The sequence below is a fragment of the Zingiber officinale genome, chromosome 8A, assembly GCF_018446385.1.
Source record: "Zingiber officinale cultivar Zhangliang chromosome 8A, Zo_v1.1, whole genome shotgun sequence".
NCBI lineage: Eukaryota > Viridiplantae > Streptophyta > Magnoliopsida > Zingiberales > Zingiberaceae > Zingiber > Zingiber officinale.
The window spans coordinates 117,743,211-117,765,065 of NC_056000.1; the positions used below are offsets into that span (position 1 = coordinate 117,743,211).

The 21,855-nt window shown below is 38.8% G+C and overlaps 3 protein-coding genes across 3 annotated transcripts; all 3 read left to right on the forward strand.

Moving 5' to 3' along the window:
* The first annotated feature begins 8,584 nt into the window (after positions 1 to 8,584).
* LOC122010047 (probable nucleolar protein 5-2) lies at positions 8,585 to 13,218 on the forward strand. The gene is made up of 10 exons (XM_042566417.1): positions 8,585 to 8,682; positions 8,948 to 9,040; positions 9,155 to 9,196; positions 9,425 to 9,604; positions 9,681 to 9,845; positions 10,172 to 10,372; positions 10,455 to 10,751; positions 11,708 to 11,908; positions 11,986 to 12,120; positions 12,291 to 13,218. Exons 2-10 carry the CDS (start codon positions 8,963 to 8,965, stop codon positions 12,819 to 12,821), a joined length of 1,830 nt encoding a protein of 609 aa, XP_042422351.1. The 5' UTR covers positions 8,585 to 8,682; positions 8,948 to 8,962; the 3' UTR covers positions 12,822 to 13,218.
* A 153-nt stretch (positions 13,219 to 13,371) lies between these two features.
* Positions 13,372 to 18,485, forward strand: LOC122010050 (secretory carrier-associated membrane protein 2-like). Its single transcript, XM_042566423.1, has 12 exons — positions 13,372 to 13,563; positions 14,322 to 14,438; positions 14,754 to 14,816; positions 15,092 to 15,125; positions 15,249 to 15,371; positions 15,541 to 15,603; positions 15,704 to 15,797; positions 17,353 to 17,398; positions 17,499 to 17,566; positions 17,917 to 17,965; positions 18,130 to 18,195; positions 18,346 to 18,485. The coding sequence occupies exons 1-12, from the start codon at positions 13,498 to 13,500 to the stop codon at positions 18,430 to 18,432; spliced, it is 876 nt and encodes a 291-aa protein (XP_042422357.1). The 5' UTR covers positions 13,372 to 13,497; the 3' UTR covers positions 18,433 to 18,485.
* Positions 18,486 to 18,588: 103 nt separating this feature from the next.
* Positions 18,589 to 21,303, forward strand: LOC122010049 (ABC transporter G family member STR2-like). The gene is made up of 3 exons (XM_042566422.1): positions 18,589 to 19,341; positions 19,434 to 20,128; positions 20,211 to 21,303. Exons 1-3 carry the CDS (start codon positions 18,865 to 18,867, stop codon positions 21,199 to 21,201), a joined length of 2,163 nt encoding a protein of 720 aa, XP_042422356.1. The 5' UTR covers positions 18,589 to 18,864; the 3' UTR covers positions 21,202 to 21,303.
* Positions 21,304 to 21,855: the final 552 nt, after the last annotated feature.

A 21,855-nucleotide genomic window follows, 5' to 3' on the forward strand; every position in this document is an offset into this window, starting at 1 on the left:
CTTGAGGTGAATATCAAGTAAATCATTCGTGTTAGCGTTGTATTTTTATTTCTTGTATTTTCCGTTGCCTATCATCACCAAGAAGCAAGACGACAAGCGCGACGAGCTATTCACCCCTCCCCCCTTCTAGCACATTTCAACCCTAACAAGTGGTATCAGAGCGAGGTCGCTTTTCATCGGAAGGGGCAACAAAGCTAGAGGGTGAAGAAGTTGAAGCAAATTCAAAAGTCGAAGACTTCATTAAAAGGCTCAACTTCAAGATGGAATTCCGAGATGGACTCGGATTCGACACAGGGGTGCCTCCACCATTCACAATGACGAGCTTTGATTCTTGGAAATCAAGAATCGAAAATTTCTTGATGATGGAGATAGAGCAATGATTTGCTCTAATGGAAGACTTCGAAGCTCCAAGAAATTCAAAAGGCAAGATCCTCAAGAAGAGTAAATGAAGCCAAGAGCAAATTCAAAGGAGCGAGGCAAATGACAAAGTGACCAAGCTATTGGTCAATTTATTGCCAAGCAATATTTTGGCTCGAATTGGAGAATTTAAGGATGTCAAGGAGCTTTGGAGAAAATTGGCAAAGATTCATGAGATCCCCTCCACTATACCAAATCAAGAAGAATCCAAAGAAGGTGACTCATTGGAGCAAGACCAAGAGGAGGAGGATTCCGAGGTTGAGAGATGCTCAACTTCCGAAGAAGAGGTCCAAGAAGCTTCATCTTCAAAGGAATGCAACCAAAAGAGCAAGGAAGGAGCATATTCCTTGTTCAATGTACAAGATGAAGATGAAGAACCCTCCACCTCTAGGATTGAGGGAGAGAGACCTTCATTGACACCGGATCAAGAAGAAGGAGAAGATTCTGCATCCGGGTCAAGTGGAGAAGAAGATGATGCATCCTCCAAAAATCAAGAGGCATCAAATGGAGGATCAAGTGACATCCCTACACATGAAGGTATAATTATTTCAATTAAAAATAAAAATCATATTGTTTTCTTTGAGTGTAGGGAATATGGACATTATAAGAGCAAGTGCCTAAAATTGGCCAAGAAGAAGAGTTAAGTGACACCTGAGGGCAAGGAGAAGCCCAAAGAGACCGTGCCCACAACAAAGAAGAGCAAGGAGCACATTGTGTGTTTCTTGTGTCATCAAAAAGGACATTATCGGAGCCAATGTCCAAAGGGGAAGAAGGCGGTCAAAGTCAAGGGAGGAAGCACAAGTCAAGGGGGAGCTTCCAAGGTAAAACCCAAGGTATCATTTATTGAGTCTATCCCCTTAACTCATGGTAAAAAGCATGCAAATTCTAGTTTATATCATTTTAATGTTATTTACCATAAAAATAGGAAACATGATAGCATGAAGAAAAATCATGTAGCTTATCATGCTAAAACCACACCTAAGGTTAGTAAGATAGTTAGATAACAACTTAGGCAATAACACTAAGAACCTTAGGTATAAACCTAAACCTAAAAATGCTCAAAGATTTAATGAAAAACCAAAATCTAGGGATTTATGGAAAGAAAATCAAATCTTGAGGTAAAGACTTTATAAAATGGAAAAGACCCTAAAAAGGATGGGAAATATCCTAAAAGGGCAAAATGAGCAAAACCTAGGTCTAGGAGTACAAAAGTCATCCAAGGGTTATAGAGGTTTGGGATACAAACCTAAAATCAAAAAGGATGTGTCTTCTTATCATAGAGTTCCATATAGCTATGGAACAAGTCTAGGTCTAGTGGTCAAGTCAAAAATACTAGAGAAGTTATCCCTAAGAGTATTTTTGCGATAAATGTGACTAAAAACTTCAAAGAAGTCTAAGAAAGTCACTAAGAAGGTCACAAGGGAAACAATCCCTAGAGTTGACTTAGAAAAGGTGACCAAGGCTTCTAAAAAGCTTAACAAGGTCATTAGGAAGGTATCTAGGAAAGTTATCTCTAGTGAGTACCTAGAGCATCCAAGGAGCATCAATAGGTTTTGGGTTCCTAGGAGCATTTTCTCTACCCCTTAGATGGGTTAGAGAGTGTCAACTCTAATTGAAAGGGCAGTTAACCCAACTTTGATGAAGTTGACACTTGGAGAGCATTTTCAAGGATATTATTAACTTTTGAAAATGAAATGGATTTTCTTTTACTCCTTAAAAGAGTAAAATGTGTCATAATTTGAAAATTTTGATTTTATTTTAAATTGACACAAATCGGGAAAATATAATAAATACCAAGTTAGGTTTTTGGTATTTTCTTAAGGATTTAAAGGCAAATCTTATCCTTAATTTAAAAATTTAAAGTTATTACTTTTTGAAAGAGTAAAGTGTGTCAAACATTGAGGAATATACTTAATTTTAATTGTCACAATTTAATCATGGGTTAAAGAAATGTCAATTTGGATTTTGGTATTTTCATGAATAGATAAGGGGCAATCTAGGTTAATTTTAAGTTTAGCTAAGGATTTAAGGACACTTAGATAGATAATCTAGGTACTTTATTTAAGCTAAACTACCATGCTTTGTTTGCCCATCACATGCCATGACATCATTTTTGCATTCATGTTTCATTATGAAAAATATAAAAATACCATGTCATGTCATACATACATCATGTAGTTCTAGCGAATTTTTCTTTTGAAAATTATTTATTTTGATGTATGCCATAGCACATCATGCATTATTTTTAATTCCTTGTAATTAAGGACAAATGACATTTACTAACAAGTAACATCCTTGGTAAATGTTCAAAATTCTTAAAATGCCTAGATAGAAATGCATGATCCCTAGTTTAGGGTAAAACCAAACTTTACATCTTACAAAGACTTATAAGGTAACTTGTATGTGTTTTAGTGCATATTAGATACAAGTGAGATGTTAGGATGATGAACAAAACTTAAGATGTTGATTTAGTGCATCTAATTGAGTTTTGGATTCAGCAAAACACATAGTTATGTGTTTTCCAATCATTGGGAAAGCTAATGTATAAGTCATGTGCATTGAGCCTAAAGAATATGGTTGGATATTGGTTTTGAAAATCATTTTAAAATGCTTTTGGAAACCTTGGTGAAGACTATCTTTTGATAGTAATCATCATTGAAAAGTTAAACACAAACTTGAAGAAAACACTAAAGTTTTTACAATTTTTCAAGTTTGTATCAATTTTTAAAAATAGGAAGTATTTTCATAGAAAACTATTTTTCCTTGATAGTATATACCCTAAGTAATGTCTACACAAATTTTCATGATTTTTTAGAATTTTGTAGAATTTTTGGGGAGTTTCTAAAGTTCGCTGAAATTAACCTTCAGAAAATCAATGCTTCAATTGATCACCTGATTGATTGAAGTGTCTCAATCGATCGGGCGATCGATTGAGAAAGTGTTTTATGCGAACAAAAACTCAGTGGATCGATCCACACTGCTTCAATCGATCTATTGATCGATTGAAGTGCTGAATTTGGATGGGAAAGTTTGTTTTTAGCATTTTAGACCATGTTGAGTCTAGGTAACCATTCCTAACCCTTCAAAACACATTTGTTTACATTTAGGGGGAGTGTTCATGATGAAAATAAAATTGGATTAGTTAAGGAAGACTAAGTAGAAGTTTAGGTTGAGGTTTAGTTTCATTATTGAATTTTTGAACCTTAAAACTTCTAAATTTGGGTCTCCTAAAGATTTAGGAATTCCAAGTCATTGTTGGTGCAATGACAGAAGTTATGTGCATGTCTTTAGGGGGAATTACTCTTTAAGGACATGAAAATTTATTTTCCAACACCATTGAAGGTGGTTAAACCTTCATTTTGAAAAACAATGCTCAAGGTTGAGCATTGAAGAGCAATGGAGAGTGGATATCTTCATTGTGGGGTTATGGATGCTCTAGGATGAGCATCATAACGTGGAATAGTGCTCCAGGGTGAGCATTTAATACAGTGAAGGGTATGAGACCTTCTTTGTTGGATTGGTTAGCGCTCAAGGGTGAGCGTTGAAGATAATAAAGGGTATGAGACTTTCATTATGATGTTGTGAACAACAAGTGAAATTATGAACAACCGTGTAAGTAATTCAGGGGGAGAGTTCTTTTTGATGTGTGCTCATAGGGGGAGAATGTAGGGTTTAAGTTAAGTCTTCATTACCTAAAGAGGGAGTTTGCCCTCTAGGAAAGGGGGAGAATGAAGGAAACTCATTCATGCCTTGCCATGAAACAAAGTTGAGGCTATGGGATTACCCTAACTTAAAGATATTGTCAAACATCAAAAAGGGGGAGATTGTTGGTGCAATATCCTTTGAGTCAAGGTTGACTTGGTTGACTAAGCTTGAGAAGGCTCAAACTTGAGTCTTGATGTTTGAGTTTCGATGTTTGACAATACATTGAGATTGTAGGTGCAATCGTTCATTTGGGGGAGATTATTGGTACAATTCTCCTCTGGTCAAGGTTGACCAGTTAGATGTGAAGAATAGTCAGGCAGGTCAAGACTAACCGGATACTTGGCTGGGAAGTCCTGGTGAGTGAAACCAGGCAGTATGAAAGTCTTGGTGAGTGAAGTCAGGTAGTATGAAAGTCCTGGTGAGTGAAGCCAGACAGATGGGAAATCCTAGTGAGTGAAGCAAGGCGAAAGTCCTGGTGAGTGAAGCCAGGCAGTTGGGAAATCCTGGTGAGTGAAGCCAGGTGAAAGACCTAGTGAGTGAAGCTAGGTAGAGGAGAAGTCCTGGTGAGTGAAGACAGGCAGTTGGAAAATCCTAGTGAATGAAGCCAGGTGAAAGACCTAGTATGTGAAGTTAGGCAGTATGAAAATCCTAGTGAGTGAACCTAGGTGAAGGTCCTGGTGAGTGAAGCCAGGCACGTGGATTTCCAAGTAGGTCAAGGTTGACCGGACACCTGGTATAGAAAAGTCCAAGTAGGTTAAAGGGTTGACCGGATACTTGGCACGAGGAGAAAAGTCCAAGTGGGTCAAAGGGATTAACCGGACACTTGGTGAGGAAGTCCTAGTAGGTCGAGGGTGACCAGATGCTAGGCATGATGCCCCAACAGGTCATGGTTGACCAGATGTTGGGTTTTAGGGGCTTGAGACTTGATTATGACAAATCAAGTTGGATAATCGATCGATTGAATCATGCTCAATCGATCGGTTGATCGATTGGACTATGTCCCGTGACAAATCCTTCTCCCAATCGATCAGTGGATCGATTGGGAAGTTGACGCCGTCGCACAGAAACCCTCCCAATCGATCACCCGATCGATTGGGAGCCTCCAATCGATCGGGTGATCAACTGGGAGCCTGGAAATCGCGCAAGACATGTGAATCGATTCAAGCAATTTCCAAGAGCACAGAGGCGCTTTGGATCGATCAAGCGATAGATCCAAAGCCTCCCCAATCGATTGAGAGCAATACAATCGATTGGGATCCGACCGTTGGCACTGGATAAAGCCGTTACGAGCGTCTTCTTCAGCATGACTTCGCTTGATTCTTCTCCGATTCTCATCAACTTCTCCACAGGGACTCACGCCAGTTCTTGAAGCATTCTTGGAGCAAAGATTGTTGTCATTCCAAGATCAAGGAGGCGCTCAACACAAGAAGAAGAAGCTAGGGTTATGGTTTATGCTGTAAATCTTGTAAGATCTTACTTGTATTTGTTTCTCTTTCTTTCTTCTTGTACTGGGAGTGTTGTAAGGCTTCTCCGTCTTCGGTAGTTATCGTAAAGGAGTGTTTTCATAGTGGAGAGTGTGTGTCGTGTGTGGATCATTGGATTAGTTACCTCTTCTTGAGGTGGATATCAAGTAAATCATTCGTGTTAGCGTTGTATTTTTGTTTCTTGTATTTTTTGCTGCCTATCATCACCAAGAAGCAAGACGACGAGTGCGACGAACTATTCACCCCCAGCACATTCCGATCCTAACAGAGAGAACACATGATAAAAGAGAAAGTATGATAAGAAAATATGATAAAAGAGAGTATGATGAGAGAGAAATAGTATGACAATGAGAGCTGCTTTTCCCACCCCCGCTGACACCCTTCCCTCCCCGGGCCCACCATAAAATTCAATTATATTTACCATTCTATCCTTTTCCTTATTCCTCTCATTCACGTTTCTTTTATTTAATTTTTTTAAGTTTTGCTTTTTAAACTAATTTTAGTTTTTATCAGTTTTATTTTTTAATAATTTTTTTATTATTTATTGAGTGGCAGTGCTTTTACCACCTCCACGTTTTATTTTGTTTTGTTTTATTTTATTGTTTTTTGTTTTTTTAATCAGTTTTTTTATAATTTTAATTCTTTTTAATTCTTTTATTATATATTTATAATCTTTTATTTATTTTTTAATCGTAGATTTTCACACACACTCCCTTCTCAGTCCCATCATATTATTTACCTTTATATCATTTTTTTAAGTATTTTTTCGACAAAGAAATCATGCTTTTTTTATATTCGTAATATGAGATTGGATCTTTTATCCCCAATTTTCTCTGTCCTCCTATCATACTCGTCATCTCAAGCCCACTTCCAGCGGCCTCTGGTCGTCACCCCGACCAGAACTATACCCTAGGGGAAGGTGAACCCCAAGGGGTTGCTATCAGGGCGATCGACGTCGAAATTTAAACAGGGACTCATATCACCGACAAAGGAAAGTTTACTTAAATCCGGCCGAATTTCGGGATTGATCGTGTCGATGGCGACCATATTCACCTTCCCCTTAGGATATAGTTTTAATCGGGGTGGCGACCGAAGGCCGCCGGCGGTGCCACCGACGATGGGCTGGGGCAATGAGTGGAATACGGGGACAGGTGATATTGAGATAGAGGATTCGATATCTTATAATCTTTATTTTTTTTTAATAATAAAATTTAGGAATTATTATTTATAAAAAATTTGAAAGTAAAATATGGATAAAAAATAAAAAAAATAATGAAAAAAATAATAAACAAAATTTACTTAAAAAAATAAAATTAAGGAAGTAAATAAAATTGAAAAAAATAAACGGTAAACTAAAGAAAGTAAATAAAATTGGAAAAAAATAAAATAATTTGTTATTTTAAAGGAAAGGGCAAAAAAGTCATTTAACAAAGGAGAGAGAGGGGGGTGGGCTGTCAGAGGGGGTGGGAAAAGCAATTTACTATGACAATAAAGGATGAGGAGAGAGAAAGTATAATTAGAGAGAAACTATGATGGGAGAGAATGGAGAGAGAGAAAGTGTGATGAAAGAAAATAACTAGTGATAGTGTATGATGAGAGAGATTTAGGAGAGAGAAAATATGATGAGAGAGTAAATGCGATAATAGAATGAGGAGAAAGAAAATATAACAAGAAAGAATAAAGAGAAAAAAAAATGATGTTAAATAAAAATTGAATAAATATATTAAACATATTTTGATCTAAAAATTAATTCTCATTCTTATTTCTATCAAAACTTAAGAGAGGAATTGAGTTTAATCCGAATCCATATTTTTAAATTTCATTTTAAAATTTTAATTTTATTCCCATCAATTAAATATAAAATTTAGAAATAAATTTATTTTTTCCATTTCTAAACCCCTAAATTAAAAGTAAGCACCTCTGGAGTCAAAGCTCAGGTCCCGTCAGACAATGCGCTCAACTCAAGTCTTCTGTTCTCTTTGGTTGTAATATGAGTAAATATTGTACTTGTATCCTAAAAAAATAAAACAAATAGAATGCTCACAAAAAATTTATATATATTTTTTGAAATAACGATTGAGAAAAATTTATCTCAGCGTAACATTAAAAAAATAAAAACAAAAATTAATTTAGAAAGTTTTTATTTAATTTAAATTTAAATTTAAGCTGCATGGCATAATAATATTATTTCCATATAACCGTTAATTTGAGTAGAACTAATATTATTTTCATTTAACCATTCAATATAAGTTGACTAAGTAATTTATCTCCCTTTATATAATCTAAGGATAAATTATAAGGGATATCTAACATGAGTGTAATCATCTTTTATTATAATATTATCAGGACTATAAATGAACTAAATATTCATAAACAAATTTAGTATTTAATTTGATAAGAGTTTATTTATGTTCATTCAATATACACAACATCGATTAAATAAATAAGTTTGAATAACTCGTCAAACTAATTATAAAAAAAATTAAACATATATGTGTTCAGTTCTTTAATATTTATGAATAATATTCATAAATAAAATTCATGAATAATATTCATAAATAAAATTCATGAATAATATTCATAAATAATATTTATGAATCATAATTATTAATAAAATTCTTATCAACATCTAAATAAATAAAAATTTAAATTAAAATAAATAAATAAATTTAAATGATTAAATTCGATCAAATAAATAAAAGTTTCAATCATTTTATAAATTTAATTCATTTTAAACTCCATTCTCACTTAGTTAGATTACTTTATCAAATAAATTTAAACCTCCTAAAACTTGCCTCTGACTTGTTTACAGCTATTTCCGTTAGTTTTTTTTTCCATCAAAGAATAATGAAAAAGTAACATTGAAAAAATTTATCATGTTTTTCTTCCTAAAAATAGGATCCTCTACTTTTGTAAGTTATCCTACGATCATGATTTCTCTAAGTCATGAAGCAACGGTCAGATCCCTTCTCATGAGCAAGAGCCCTTCAAAAACCCCTGCTACGGTTCTCTTCCTCTGCCGCTCCTCGCCGCCTCCAGTGTTACGAGTGCGCCGAAGCCGACGATATCGGACAAGGTACGGAAGCCATTGCCTTTCTTTCCTCGCCGTCATGGATTCCTCCTTTGCCCCTCTCTTCTCGATGATCTTCCACTTTAATTTTCTTTTGGCGTCCTATGCCTTAATGATGTTTGTTTCGTAGTCGTGGAATCTGAACCTTTTTGTCTATTCGAGATGTTCTGTTTCGCTAAGATTTCATCTTGCATATGCGGCCCCCTTGTACTTGTTCTTCTACTGCGTTGTTTTCTCGTATGTAATCAATCTTTTTGATTTGGTGATGCAGGTTGGTGCTGTTGCGATGTTAGTGTTGTTTGAAACCCCTGCGGGGTTTGCCTTGTTCAAGGTTTTGGATGAAGGAAAGCTCGACAAGGTCGAGGTATGGATGGGCGTGTTCGGTGTTCCTAATTGAAGTTGCAGATTTTGTCTAGGAGAATGTGTTGACATACACGCTTTATCTTTATGTTTTACCATTTTCCATCTGCTATTTCAGGATTTATGGAAGGAGTTCACAAGTGCAGAGTCAGCTAGAAAGGTCACTCGCTATATTGCTTTTTCTCCCTGACTGTAAATGTTCACTACTGATTAGGTTCTTTCCTACTTTGTCGGGAATGCCCATTATGGAACGAATGGTTTCACCTGGGGAGCTAATTTCTGTCTTAGAGCACTTTAGATAGTTCAAGTGGCTGGATCGTGTTTGTTATTCAGTTCTTTTTCTGTTGCCATAATGAGTTTTTGAAATAATTTCCCTTCTTTTTGCCAGATTGTGAAGCTGCAAGCTTTTAATAAATTTGAGAACACTTCGGATGCATTATCTGCTGCAACCTTATTGATTGATAGCAAGCCCAGCAAAGGCCTGAGGAAGTTTTTACGTGCTCATTGTGATGGTGAAACCTTGGCTGTGGCTGACTCAAAACTTGGCAATGCAATAAAGGATAAATTGGTTAGCTAATTAAAGAGCTTAATCATGTTTGGCATACTAGTTTTACAATCTGAGTTTTGCATTCTATGGTCTGTAGAAAATTGATTGTCTTCACAACAATGCTGTGATGGAGCTGATGAGGGGGCTCAGGAACCAGCTGACGGAACTCATTTCTGGGTTAGCTGTACAAGATTTAGCTCCAATGAGCTTGGGATTGTCACACAGCTTATCCAGATACAAGCTAAAATTCAGCCCTGATAAGGTTACTCCTACTACTTTGTAGCTTATGATTTAATGTGGTCTGGGTATGTTCTTCAATTGCTTTTCTACTTCAATTCCTAGCAAATATATTAATGCTGAATACAATAACATCACCTATGAGGAATAGATTTGTATAAAACACACCTCTGTTTTTAATATCTCATTTGGTTTACATTCTTGATTTTCTTGGCAGGTTTAACTTAACTGAAACTCAATTTATAAAGAAATACAGAATTTTGTGCATGTATAATTCGATCCACCTCTTGTAAACTGAAACTTTTCAAAATCTTGTGATTATAAAGAAAGTTTGTTCTGACATCTGTTTAGGTTGATACAATGATAATCCAAGCTATTGGTTTGTTGGATGATTTAGACAAAGAGCTCAATACCTATGCCATGAGAGTTCGGGAATGGTATGGATGGCATTTTCCAGAGCTTGCTAAAATTGTACAAGACAATATTCAATATGCAAAAGCAGTTAAGTTGATGGGCAACCGTACAAATGCTGTTTCACTTGATTTTTCTGAGGTAAAACATGAGCTCTCTAGCACAATTACTGAAGGAAATTGTGTTGTTTCCACTGCAAATAATTTCATGTTCATGTTGACAGATACTGTCCGATGAGACTGAAACAGAGCTGAAAGAAGCAGCAGTGATATCGATGGGAACTGAAGTTAGTGATTTAGACTTGGTTAACATTAAGGAACTCTGTGATCAGGTGCTAGCTCTTTCAGAGTATAGAGCTCAGCTTTATGACTACCTGAAAAGTAGAATGAACACAATTGCACCTAATTTGACTGCTCTTGTTGGGGAGCTGGTTGGAGCACGCCTTATTGCTCATGGTGGTAGTTTACTGAATCTAGCGAAGCAACCTGGAAGCACAGTTCAGATTCTTGGTGCTGAAAAGGTATGCCTTCTATTTTTTTTTTTTATCTCACTTTCAAAAATGCTTGCCTCAGTGTAATCATCGATGTGATAGATGTGAGAGAAACTATGATGAATAGTGTGAGTTTGGTGGGTGTTGTGGTATTCTTGATGGATGATGTATTTGAACACTTGTTCAGCAAAGTATGGTTTCAATTATTCTAGGTTGGATTAAAATACTGATTGATCATTTATGCTTTATGTGACTTCACAAATGGTTGCTTTCAGAATAATTTTTGGTGGCAATAAGCTTGTTTTCTTCTGTAATTGTTGAGTTTGGTTTTATTTAGTAGGAGATAAGTTGCTACTCTTTTGATATCTCTCCCAATTCTTTGAGTTATCTGTAATATTTACCTATTGTTGCTGGTTTGTTCCACGTGTAGTTTAATTGTTTACAGTAGGAATGGATCTATAATGACTATTCTTAAGACGCAAGATGTGAAGCTCTATGAATCAGGAGGAGAACCTTTAATGTGGTTTCTCTTCCTAGATTTGCATGTCTAATTATTAAGGCAGAGAACTAAATTTTACTCCTTTGAGGCAAGGACATTGTGCATGATTCTCCCAATAGTCCTGCATATCTTGGAATGGGTCATATGTTCCAAATTTTCCTTCGGGAGTTTTAGGCTTTTAGTGAAAATGAACAATAAATAAAGTGAACACTGAAATATTTGTCTTATGGTCACACAGTCTCATTGTGGCATATGCATTCTTTCCTATCTTATGCACACAGTTTAATGACCATTTTGTTCATCTGCATTCGATTGTTACAGCTATCATTTCCATTCAATTTTGCAGGGGTTGATCCTTAAATGCATGATTGTCTCCACTGTCTTTGTTAGAGGAATTGCTTATAATTTTAAGTTGGTTATTTCTACCGTCTTTGAATTTTCCTTTTTGTGTTGACCTGGTTAATAATGGTTGTTTGGTGACATGCAGGCATTGTTTAGAGCTTTAAAGACAAAACATGCTACACCAAAGTATGGCCTTATTTTCCATGCATCATTAGTTGGTCAGGCAGCTCCAAAAATCAAAGGGAAAATATCTCGTTCTCTTGCTGCCAAGACCGCGTTGGCTATTCGGTATGATGCTCTTGGTGATGGTCAAGACAATAGTATGGGATTGGAGAATCGGGCCAAGGTAAAAAATTATAAAGGATCTCATTCCTCGGACAAACACATGGAGCATGCATTGACATTTCTAAAATTATTGAATAGCTTGAAGCACGCCTTAGGGTCCTTGAGGGCAGAGAGTTGGGTCATTCTGCTGGCTCAACCAAAGGGAAGCCCAAGATTGAATTCTATGATAAAGATCGAAAGAGGGGTGCAGGGGCCTTGATCACTCCGGCAAAGGTATGGATGGTCTTACTACCTTCACATTTATCAATGTATCTCTTTCATACTACATGATACGTTTCTTATGTATATAGATTGGCCTTCTTGATGTTTTTTGTCAGAAATGTTGAGGAGTGTTTTTGAAAATTGTTGCTGCAAATCTTATCTGTGTGTCTTTCTCAATGTAGACATACAATTCCTCAGCTGATCTTGTCCTCAGTCAAGCAACTGACCCTACTCCAACGAAGCCTGCTAGTGAACAGGAAGCAGCACTTCCAAAGAAGAGGAAGCGCCAGGAAACAGAGCCAACTCCCACTGAGAAATCAACAGATGAGGCTCTTGCAAACCAGGCCAAGGATGAGGGAGAGAAGAGAAAGAAGAAGAGGAAGAAGTTGACTGAGGTAGAGAACAGTGATTCACCAATTTCCAGAGACGAAGCAGAAGAGCAAGTTAAAAAGAAGAAGAAAAAGAAAGCTAAGGTAGAGAACACTGACTCGCCAATTGGTGGTCCAACTTCCAGAGACGAAGCGGAAGGGCAAGTTAAAAAGAAGAAAAAGAAGGATTCAAAGCAGGAAGCTGAGTTACTGCACCATCCACCACTCGAAGAGGAGCCAAGCAAAAAGGAAAAGAAGAAAAAACATGTTGAGGAAGAGCAGGCACCCGGTGATACGATTCAAAAGAAAAAGGAAAAGAAGAAAAAAGACAAAGCAGGACACTAAACCTTTTCATTTTTGTTCCAAGCAGCGGATATGCCTAGTGAAACATTTCTGTAAATCGTTCCTTCTTTACATTTGTCATGCCGTCTTATCTGTGACATTGTCTTTCACTTTGGTCTGCGATATACAAACAAAGACCTCATAGCGAGCCATGAATTTCAGTTCTTCGGTGAAAGAGTGCCATTCCTTTCGACTCATGATTCGGTGCCCGCTATACTGTTTGATTCTTAGTTGAAGAATCTGCCTAACTGCATTCATCTTTCTTGCAGTGGCATCAGGGCACTGCAGTGTAAGGTGGAGTACTGAGGAAGGTAAAAATAGATGTTTGTTCTGGTGGTGGTCTTAATGTTCACTATTTTGTACTACATATGAAATAATTGATAAGATTAAATTTCATCTCTTTTTTGTTTCTCTTCTGGTCGGTGGTTGGTTTGGTCCTGCCAAAGATTTTTTTATCGGTCAGGATAAATTTCACCAAGATAAATCAAGAAACGCTAAACCATCTCTTAGTTTAGTATCATTGTATGGAAACATACTGGTTTGCGTATGGATCAGTTCGTTTTTTTTTTATTATTGCCTAGTCCAGACGGCGATTAGAAAAGCAACCAAATCAAGAGGAAAGCTTTTAAAGTCTAACGCCAACTTGTTCCTTCTTCCCTCCCTTCTCGTGGAGCTTTCGATGCTCATGGCGAGGCGCAACGATAGCAACCCTTTCGAGGAGGAAGAGGACGTCAATCCCTTCGCGGTGAGTCACTCCTCCATTTACACCTCCCTTTTCTGTTCTTTCACTCGGTAAGATTGTTGTGATGTCTGATTGTGTCTTTGTCGTGGAGGTTTTCTCTTCCACTAGAAGCATTTGGTGGCTTAGTCTAAGAATTTCGGTATTCAGGCTTGAAAAGGCACGTTTTTTACTATGTTTTTTTTGGTCTTTTCAGTACGATATGAATATGTTATTCTTAAGCTATTAAACGTTTCTGGGTTAACTTATTTGGTGAATAGAGGAAACGTTGAATCACATAAGAAATACTTCAGCGTCCATTAAACATTTACATAGATGAGTGTTGCCTTCTAAACTTCGCAATCTAGTTATGATGTTTGTTCTTGAAGGCATTGGTCTCTTGTATACTCTATGAAATTAAACAATGGTTATTAAGTGGAGTCTTAATCTTTGTAGCTAGGAGAGTTAATAACAGTTTTTAGTATGTTTTATTTGTATTTCGAGACTCAATCCCACTAAAAAATACAGCAATAAAAGCTTAAATACCACTTTGATTGTCCCCCACTAATGATTAGTCTCTAAGTCTGGTATTTAACTTCTATACTGTCAATAGTCTAGTCTCGTAAACTAGAATCTCGAAAGAATTGCTTGAACCAAAGAGTAAATAAATATAAGTACTTTCTGTTCAAGACTATTTTATCTTGTATGACATCCTATGCTCAATTATTGTTTTAAGGGAGATGCAAAGTCATCTATGCAACTCAAAGGATCTTTACTGACTGCAGAATCCACCAAGTATTCCTCCTGTGTCAAATTCCAGGCTTTTGCCGCTTCCTTCAAAACCTGCTGGTTTCTACAATGACTATGGAGCCACCATTGATATTCCTCTAGATACATTGAATGTAAGTGCAAATTTCAGAGTACTGTATTCTTAATGAAAGAGACATACAAATAAGTAAACCTTGTGAACCTGTAAACAGAGTTCTTTTGACAAGGACAAAAACTTATTAGGCTAAGAGCTCAAAGGTGCTTCTGTGCATTTCAATATGTAGTTGATGCATGAAAAAGTCATTTTGTCATTGTTATGTAGAGTTGCAGTAACATTTGTTCTAAAGATTCAACTTCTTGATGTCATAATCTATTCTGGTCTGTTGTATCTTTGCATGCTTTGTTAGTGTATGCTTTTGTTATGCTTTCATAACTGTGTTTTCATATAGGCTCTGAAGAAAAAGGAGAAGGAACTTAAAATCAAGGCAGAACAACTAAATAAGAGGGAAACGGTATGTTTATGATCTAAATGCTGACATGCGAGACTCATAGTTAGGCTGAAACCTCATGTTAAGTGATCATCTGTCTTTGTTGCATCTTATTGTCATTTGTGCTGTGTGGCAATTCATTCTGTCATTCCTCTTTATTTTTGCCTATTTTAAATGAATCATGAAACTTACTGGCTACATGGATATGTTAGGGAGGTCCCATGGACTTAGTGTTGGCAACTGTTGTTTCTTCGATAACAATTTTTTGTATATCCGTCTAATTCGATTTTATTTTATAGGAACTTAAACGCAGAGAAGAGGCAGCAGTTCACGGTAGGACCTTCATGGAATCTAGTTTTCTAATTTTTGACATGCTCATGTTATATTATATTTTCATTTATCTAATAACCTCATTATTAGTGATTAAAGCTAATGCCTCTTTGTTTTTATTCCCAGCTGGTATTGTGATAGAGGAAAAGAACTGGCCACCATTTTTTCCTATTATACATCATGATATTGCTAGTGAGATACCTATCCACGTGCAGCAATTGCAGTATGTTGCATTTGCATCATTACTAGGTATGTCTTGGAAAGAATCTAAATAAAGTGGAGAGTCTCAGATAATCCACTCTTCTTAGTAATGACTAATGAGGTATAACTGGGCTGGGAACTTCATCCAGTTTTTTTACTTCTACAATAAATAACATTTATGGATTCAGATTAAGCTTTCCAATGTGGAATTTTGAAGGGTTGGTTGCATGCCTCTTTTGGAATTTTATGGCAGTTACAGCAGCCTGGATCGGGGGTGAAGGTGCTAAGTATTTGATGTTGTTGGATGTATAACTTACTTTTTTTACAAAAGTGATTTTATTTAACCATGATGAAGCTGATTTTGCTTGCTTTGTGGCTAGGCGTGAAGATCTGGTTCCTTGCCATCATCTACTTTATTTCCGGTGTTCTTGGAGCTTATTTCTTATGGTATAGACCTCTTTATCGCGCAATGAGGTACTTATCAATTGAGGATCGATTGACTATCTATGAATTAAAAATGTTACATGTCATGCTCATGTTTTCCCATCTTCTACTAAGAATTCTGTATTGTAAATTGTTCTTTTGTTGGATTTAATTCCAGCACAACACTAGGTAGGGCTGTAAATGAACCAACCGTTCATGAACAAGCTTGGTGTTCGGCTTGGTAAGAGCTTGTTTATGTTCGTTCAATATACATAAGATTAATTAAACAAACAAGCTTGAACAACTTGTTAAGCTAAACAAACAAGCTTGAACATATATGTGTTCAGCTCGTTAACGTTCGTGAACAACGTTTATTGTGGCAAAAGGAGAATACGCTCGCTTCCAGCGCCCCCGCCAACCCGTCCCAGGGCCAACATGGAGGAGGTAAATCACGGGCGGCTACTAGCCTTTGGAATAGTGACTAGCACATAAAAAAAAACTGTATTAGTAAACTTTTTATAGTGACCGATACCACCGCCGAAACGACCCCTTATCAGAAACCCCCGAGGGGATTTTTGGATGAACGGTACCATTTAATTGATAAGAGCCTGCGTAGGGGGGTGCTCGAACCTGACACCTCAGTCAAAAGGTACAACGTCATAACCAGAGTCGTGAACAACGTTTATGAACAATATTCACGAACCATATTCATTAATAAAAAAACTCTTTTCAATATGCTAAATAAACAATAAAATAAAATAAAATAAATAAATTTAAATTATCAAACTCAATAATCAATCAAACAACTAAAAGTTTCAAACAATCAAACAAGCTTGAATTGAAAGCTTGATAACATCTAAATGTATCAATCTCGAACCAAACTCAAGCCAAGCTCGAACCAAGCTTGAATTGAGAGCTTGATAATATCTAAATGAACCAAGCTCAAGTCAAGTTTCAAACAAGCTCAAGCTCATAAAAAATAAACCAAGCCAAGCTTGAATACTTATTTCAAAAGATTGGTTCATTTTAAGCTCGGCTCGGCTCGGCTACCTTATCAAACAAGCTTGAACACCCCAAAGCTCGGCTCGACTTGGCTTGTTTACAACCCTAACACTAGGGACTATTTTGATTACCTTCAACTAAGAAAATTTTTCCTCTTCTCTCTCTTTCTCTAGTGCAAATGCATTTGGTTGCTTGTTCATTTAAGCTTTATAAGCTACAAATATGAGTGCAGCTTAAAATGGACATATATCATATTTTTACCATGCAAGTAGCATCAAAACTAATATTAAATATACTATAAATTGATTTGTTTTTTTGAATTTGTTATTTGTATGGAAATATTTTTTTTTTGCTTGTCTGTTTCACAATGTTGTAAAATAAGTATTAATAAAATCAGTTCAAAATATCTAATAGTTTTAGACAAAATATGTATCTAAAGACAAATTATTGTAATGAATTTGAATCTGTTGTTATTTTACTAGCATTATTGCAGCTATAATTCATTTGCAACCAACCAAACAACACTGTTGCAAATGTAATTTGCATCATTTTCATTGTTATAGAATTTAAAACACTTACATGGACTTTGCAATGGATCATGTAGGACTGAAAGTGCTTTGAGCTATGGATGGTTTTTCTTGTTTTATCTGGTATGCTCTTTCTCACTGTTTGCATATTCATTATTATGGTGCTGTTTTATCAGCAAGATATAGATTCCTTAATGCATCTAGTAACTTATCTTTGCCGCAGCTACATATAGCATTTGTTGTTTATGCAGCTGTGGCTCCTCCAATTATCTTTAAGGGAAAATATCTGGCGTAAGCTTCTTTTTACTTTGTTTACTTTTTGTTCTTCTGATTGAGGCTAAGAACTAGTTCATATTCTTGTAATGAACTTGGAAATACTATCTTAGATGCTTATGTTACACTTACATTCACTAATTGTAGTACTGATCTTGTAAACCGATAGTAGGATCAGCACATTAGTTGACTTGATTAACATGAATAACATTCTGATCTTAGATTTCATTCTGATTATATGTAGGTGGATAAATCAGTTGAAACAAAGAGTATATCGGTCTAATAATTTCTTATGTGTTGAAGCTGAATGCTATTGATAGGACTATCATTTTACTCCTAAGGAATTCTCCTTTGTGTGTCTGTTGCAGAGGAATCCTTGCCGCGGTGGATGTCATTGGTGATCATGTTATTGTCGGGGTCAGTTCTAAATTATTCTGAAGATGCACCCGCACTATTCATTTACTGATTCTGAAGATGCGATCATGTTATTGTCGGCTCATTGTTGAAATGCTGTATCGAGCCGGCTTCTCTTTATATTTGTTATTTTTCTTCTAACCATGGATTCTTCCATTTTCTTGCAGATCTTCTACTTCATTGGTTTTGGAATGTTCTGCCTAGAATCATTAGTCAGCATCTGGGTCCTTAAGGTAATACCCTCCTTAATCCGTATTATGTGTCGCTCAGTTCTCTGTTTCAGCCTAAACTATGTGTCGCGATTAACATGTTGATTTTACAGAGATGCTAGAAAACATCGAGAAACACTTTTGGTGCATGATTGTTGTTTGTAATGCTTGTAGCAAGTAAACATGTATTTCCGAGGGGGCGGTCAAGCTGCAGAGATGAGACGGGAGGCAGCACGAAGTGCCAAGAGAGCAGCGATATGATCGATGGACGGACTTTGCGGGTAACCGACAACGAGAAATGTGATAACGATCGGGCAAAATTTCAAATCTTTTATGTTCAATTTTCAGTTATTAAACTGTACTTTGTGTGATCTATTGTAGTTTTCAGTTCTAAATGTGTTCTATCGAATCATCGTCACCTCTGCTGTTCAATTGAGCCTAAAAAGTAGGGAACTTGGGCCGAATGGGCTCTCGCGCTTTGTGCTTTGATGCCAGAGGAGACAGAGAAAAAAACTAAACGGTCGAGAGGATGACGAAGGAAACTAAGCAGCAACGACCCCAACAATGGCGATGACACGGACGACTGAAACCTTGTGACATCGCCAGTTCCAATGCCAATCTCCAGCTATAAGTCTCGTCCGCATTTCCATAGCCATCAACCGACGAGGAGGAGGAGGAGCTCAACCGGTAGCTATGCACCTTCAAAATGGCTATCGGCTCGACACCTCCATCGACATCCCCAAGCCGGCGGGCTTCGCCGGCCTGCACTTCTCGGAGCTGATCTACACCGTGACGAAGAAGCAGAAGGTGGAGGAGCATTGGGTGTCGCAGGATGTGGATCTGCTGCATCGGATAACCGGCCACGCGCCCAAGGGGCGCGTGACCGCCGTGATGGGACCCAGCGGCGCCGGCAAGTCCACCTTCCTCGACGCCCTCGCGGGCCGCATCGCCAGCGGCAGCCTCCAGGGGAAGGTGACCTTGGACGGCCGTGAGATTCACCCCAGCCTGATGAAGCACGTCTCCGCCTACGTGATGCAGGACGACCGGCTCTTCCCCATGCTCACCGTCTACGAGACGCTCACGTTCGCCGCCGACTTCCGCCTCGGCTCCATCCCCATCCAGGAGAAGAAGGAGAGGGTGGAGAGGCTCATCGAGCAACTAGGGTTGACGGTATGCCAAGTTTTTTTCCAGTCAGTCAATCAGTCGAACAACTTCCGTTCCGAGTCCATGAACTTCACAAATCGAGCATGCTCTCCTTGCAGTGGTCCAGGAACACTTACATCGGCGACGAGGGGACGCGCGGGGTGTCGGGGGGCGAGCGGCGGCGGGTGTCGATCGGGGTGGATATCATCCACAAGCCGGCGCTGCTGTTCCTGGACGAACCCACCTCGGGGCTCGACTCCACCAGCGCCCACAGCGTGATCGAGCGGGTTCATAACATCGCCCGCGACGGGAGCACCGTCATCCTCACCATCCACCAGCCGTCGAACCGCATCCAGTTGCTGCTCGACCATCTCATCATCCTAGCCCGCGGGCAGCTCATGTACATGGGCGCGCCGCCGGACGTTGGCGCCCACCTCGGCCGCATGGGACGCAAGGTCCCCAAGGGCGAGAGCGCCGTCGAGCACCTTCTGGACGTGATCCAGGAGTACGACCAGTCGGAGTACGGCGTGGCGGCTCTAGCCGAGTTCTGCCTCACCGGGCTGAAGCCGCCGCGCATCTCTGACGAGGCATACTTCTCCATCTCCAACGTGCGACAGGCAGGGGCAAAGGAGGAAGAGTCGGTTGCTGGTGGAAGCGGAGTCCATCGCGGAGGCAATGAGTTCGATCATAGCTTGCGAAGCCTCTGGGCCTCCGGCCGGTCACCCTGGAGCGACAGCCATGGCGGCAGCGCTATAATGGACGCGCTTCGCCTTACGCCCTCTCGGCCACGGAGGCCGCCGCATCCGCCTAACAAGTGAGTCTTCTCCCGCAAATCACAAACTAATTTGCGGAGATGATTTCGAGCTAATTCCATTGCCAATTGTCGTCCGATGTAGCCTCTCGCCGGCATACTACTTCTCGAAGGAGATCATGTCGAGCACGCCGACGCCCCACAGCAGCGACTACACGGTGAACGAGGACGACTACCTAACGCCAAACTTCTTCGACGGCGGCGGCGGGCGGCACGAGGCGGCCCGACCCAAGTTCGCGAACTCGTACCCGGTGGAGATTTGGGTGCTGATGCGGCGCAACTTCACGAACATCCGGCGCACCCCGGAGCTGTTCCTGTCCCGGCAGATGGTGCTGACGGTGATGGGGATCATGATGGCTACCATGTTCACGCATCCTAAGGACACGCCGCAGGGCGTGGCGGAACGCCTCAGCTTCTTCATCTTCACCGTCTGCCTCTTCTTCTTCTCCTCCAACGATGCCGTGCCGGCGTTCATCCAGGAGCGGTTCATCTTCGTGCGGGAGACTTCCCACAACGCGTACCGCGCCTCCTCCTACGCGCTCGCCGGCCTCATCACCTACCTACCCTTCCTCCTCCTGCAGGCGGCCACGTACGCCGTGATCGTGTGGTGGGCGCTCAGGCTGCACGGCAGCTTCGCCTACTTCCTCCTCGTGCTCTACGCGTCGCTGCTGGCCACCAACTCCTTCGTCGTTTTCGTCAGCTCGGTGGTGCCCAATTTCATTCTGGGCTACGCGGCGGTCATCGCCTTCACGGCGCTCTTCTTCCTCTTCTGCGGCTACTTCCTCAGCAGCAGCAGCATCCCGCGGGGATGGAAGTGGATGAACATCATCTCCACGATGAAGTACCCGTACGAGGGATTCCTCATGAACGAGTTCGTCAGGGACCGGGTGTTCTACCACAACCCGCTGAACCAGACGCTGCCAGTAACCGGCGCCGACATCCTGCGGCAGATGTCGATCAGCCGAGAGGAGGTGCAGAAGTGGCGGATGGTGCTGTACCTGGTGGGGTGGGCGGTCATCTACCGCCTGTTCTTCTACTTGGTCCTGCGCTTCGGATCCAAGAACCAGAGGTCGTGATCATGGTTCACAGAACGCAAGATCGATTTGGGTAGAATCGGATCGGTCGGGTGGGATCGGATAGTAAATTAAACAATCCTACCAAAAATCTTTTAATTGTATGGTACATTATTAATAATTTAAAAAATATATTTAAAAATATTGTTTATATATAAATAAATTAATAATATAATCTAAATAATAATAATAATAAATAAAAGATAAAAATAATCTAAATTATAAAATAATTTAAAAGATAATAAAAAATTAAAAATCTTTTTGTGTCTTAAAAGACTTTAAATAACAAGCTGTTATGAGTTTTTTAACTATAGATTTCTAACAGACTATGATTTAATATATTCACAATTTTATCGTGACCCATAGATATATATTATATATATAGTCACAAAATCTATCCAAGCACCACTCTTAAAATAAAAAAATCTTTTTGAGTATTTAAATAATTTTGAATGGCCTTTTGATTTTACTCAAATTTAATTCTATTACAGTAGTTTTTATTAAAGTCGCTGCACATAATAGTTTTATTATAATATAAAGTAATTTGACCATAATTACTTACAATTATCAACAGTGAAAATAAGATTACTTTTAAAATAAAAATAAAATAGACCACATAATTTTGACCTTTATTTTTTGGAAAAAAAAATAAAGAAA